Raw genomic sequence first — 3221 nt, 5'->3', positions numbered from 1 at the left:
CGCCCAAGGGCCCCGCGGCCAGCGCCGCCGCCCGGCCCCTCCTCACGGCGAGGGTCTGCAGCGCCTTGCGCCGCCGGCGGAAGCCGCCTGCCGGAGAAGGCAGGCGCGGGGCTCGGTGTCCTCAGCGCGGCGCCGCGCCGCTGCCTCCCCTCAGAGCCCCCGGCCGTAGAGGGCCCTGTGGCGCAGGTGCACCTCGAGGCACTGGATGGCGGCCTCGTCCACCAGGGGGTCGAACTTGTTGGCCAAGAGATGGTGCTGCTGGAGCATCCAGGGCAGGTCCCCGGCGCCATAGACGCAGACGGCGCGCTGGTGCACACCGGTGCAGGGCGGGTAGGGTGCGCCCTTGCTGGTGTCGCCCTCCAGGTACTGCCACTTGACCAGGCGGGCCATGGCGTTCATGTCCGAGAGCTCGAACTTGTTGTTGTGCGGCACAGCCCCCGGCACGCCAGGCATGCGGTTGAGCGTGGCCCAGACGTGCTCCTCGGGGCTGTAGGTGTCCTTGGACCACTCGAAGAACTGCTGCACCGTGGGGCTCTGGAAGAGGTGCTCCACGAAGCCCCGCGTGGCCACGATGTACGCATTGCCTGTGAACATGGGGGAGCTGTGCGGCGGTGGCTGTTTCTGTGTAGCTGTTCGGAAGATGAACTGTGTCACTTCGTGGTGGTACTGCCAGCGCTCCCGCTTGACAGACGAGGGCCTCTCGGACTCGATGCTGTTCTGCCCCTGCAGCGCCTTCAGATTGCGGACGATCTCGGCGTTGGTCTTGATGGGGAAGTCGGTGCCACAGGTGTTGAGGAGGTAGCGCCAGGGCACAGGGCTCTGGAGCAGGTCCTGCATACAGTTCAGGTCAGCCTGCAGCCGGGACCAGGAGGCATAGACCACGTTCTCCAGGCGGCTGGCCACAAAGACGTTGGGGAAGCAGGCGGCGATGGCTCGCACGGCCTCCTGGAAGGTGGCTGGCGACTTGCGGTCGACGTGGATGCAGTAGAGGTTCTGGGGGGCGTAGACGGACCGCAGGAGCCGCTCGAACATCTCGATTTTGTCGTGGATGACCATGGAGTAGGCGATGGGGAAGTCGGCCTCCTCCTGGCTCAGCGGGAACTCGATGAACCGCCGCGTCGCCTTGAAGCGGCTGCAGTCCCTCGTCAGGTTCAGGTACTCCTCGGGCAGCAGGGGGACCTTTTTGTTGGCCACCTCCAGCCTGCTGAGGGCAGCCTTCTGGATGGCTGCCACGTCCCCGCGGACGATCCCCGAGCAGTTGATCCTGCTGTCGGAGGAGAGCGCGAGCGCCCGGTAGAGGCGGTCGCGGCAGCGGGGGTGGGTGTCGGCGCCCGGGCGGGCGTCGCGGCAGCGCCCGGCGGCGCCGCGCAGCGCCACGGCGGGGGCCAGCAGCAGGGAGCCGAGCAGCAGCACGCCGCGCCGCCGCGCCGCCGGCGACGGCTTCCTGCCGCACAGCTGCATGGCCGGCCGGCCGGCGGCCCCGGCCCGCCACGTGCAGCCGCGGACCGCGGCGAGGAGCTGCCCGGCGGCGCCGCTGCCGCCGCGCTGCCTTCCCGGGCTCTGCCTGCCCGCGCCTCCTGCGCGAACTTTTACCTGCGCACTGAACAGCCGGCGTTGGGCAAAGCGTAACCTGCCAGTACGCGTGGTTCTTGGGAAGTGGTGAAATCGTGGCAGGGCGATCCCAGCGTAACCACAGGTGATTAATAAAAGGAAGTCTCCTCCCTCTCTGTGGCGTGACTGCATTTGGTTTTATCAATACTGCAGGTTCTCGTATATCTTGGTGTGTTGAAAAAAATTATTTCATTTTACTCCTGTCCAGTCTGGAAATGAGCAGGAAAATTCCTCTAAAATGCAACTGTAAACAGCACACTTTTAAAAGAGACTTTACTAGCTGACTTTGGCATCTAATCTGTTTTTTTCTGCGCTCAGAACATGTCACCTTACAGGTCAAGGCAGTGACAGCAGTAACTGTTGTAACTGTTGTCTGGAAGCCCGAGCTGCAACAGGCTTTCTGTTGGTCTGGAGCGTTGGAGCCTTAGTCAAGGACTATTGCAAAAGGGTGTTGGATAACTGGCCAAGGTGGAACCTCCGCTTCTAAAATGGGAGCAGAGGGGGAAAGCAGAGGCCATAGTTTATAAATAATTTGCCACAAAGTGTCCACTTAAAGGAATTAGTGAGAGGATTTCCTTGGAGAGCATCAGGACCTCCTATAGGACCTGCATGCACCTCCTGGCTAAGTGAAAACAATTTATCAGTTACTGGAAAAAAGGCGATACCTGTCAATGACTGAAATACACCTTGTGTTGTGATGAACAAAATAATACTCCTCGGGTTTTGCAGTCATCTTGAACAACAAAGTAGGTAGCTTTATTTAACAGCAGTGTTTGGTACCTTGTTTTTAAAGCAGTGCTAATGTCCATAGTTTCAATGGTGAGTCGATATCTCCACTTTAACAAAGGTGGAACTCGGAGAGAATTGGAAATTGTGTAAGGCTACTTTAAAAAATAAGCCCATAGTTAAAAATTCACATTCATAACAGAAAGGAGAAAGGCACAGGTTTTCTAAGATACGTACAGAGGTGTATTTTTTGGTTTTCTTTGGCTGCAGATGTATCAAGGAATCAAACACACAGAACTTGCAGCTGGACTGTGAACAATTGATTTCAGTGCAGTTCACTGCAGTTTCACTGCATGGGTTCTCCAAATGAGCAGTAGTTTTCCCCCAATTTCAAAACTGATATTGTTGGTTGAATTATTAGCTTTACACAATTCAGTAAATAATTGTCTCATATGTCTGAGGTCCGGAAATTCTAATGGGCATTATGGAAGGCAATGATGTGATATACATAATATTTCCCTTATGTACTGCTCTGAGTTTTCCTGTGCCAAGTACCAAAGTGAACATGCTTGGGAGGAACATGGGAATAAGATTTGGGAAATGTAACCAAGACCCTAGATGTTCAAGTTGCTTTCTTGTGGCAAGGAAGAAATATGTCCTGTTATATGTGGACCTTGCTCCTGAAATTTGTAAGCTATATTAGGCTTCATCTAGACAATTTGAAAGCATCAAAAGAAAGGTACTTTTGAAGAACATTTTGGAACAGAACAAAAATATTCCTTTCAGTGCAGTTTCTGCACTTCCAAGTGGTTCTTCTCCAGATCGCCTCTGCTAGACTGTATCTTTGCTGTGTTATATGGAGGGATGGCAAGTTCCTATATTCT

The 3221-nt window shown here is 55.3% G+C and overlaps 1 protein-coding gene across 1 annotated transcript; it reads right to left on the bottom strand.

Moving 5' to 3' along the window:
- Window positions 1–150: 150 nt before the first annotated feature.
- GCNT3 (glucosaminyl (N-acetyl) transferase 3, mucin type) lies at window positions 151–1461 on the bottom strand. Its single transcript, XM_026059354.1, has one exon. It carries the CDS (start codon window positions 1459–1461, stop codon window positions 151–153), a length of 1311 nt encoding a protein of 436 aa, XP_025915139.1.
- Window positions 1462–3221: the final 1760 nt, after the last annotated feature.

Source organism: Apteryx rowi, unplaced genomic scaffold (assembly GCF_003343035.1).
Source record: "Apteryx rowi isolate R43461 unplaced genomic scaffold, aptRow1 scaffold_156, whole genome shotgun sequence".
NCBI lineage: Eukaryota > Metazoa > Chordata > Aves > Apterygiformes > Apterygidae > Apteryx > Apteryx rowi.
This window is presented reverse-complemented; position numbering and strand designations above follow the sequence as displayed.

Coding starts and splice junctions, on each gene's coding strand:
- GCNT3 (XM_026059354.1), bottom strand. CDS start 1,461: ATGCAGCTGTGCGGCAGGAAGCCGTCGCCGGCGGCGCGGCGGCGCGGC.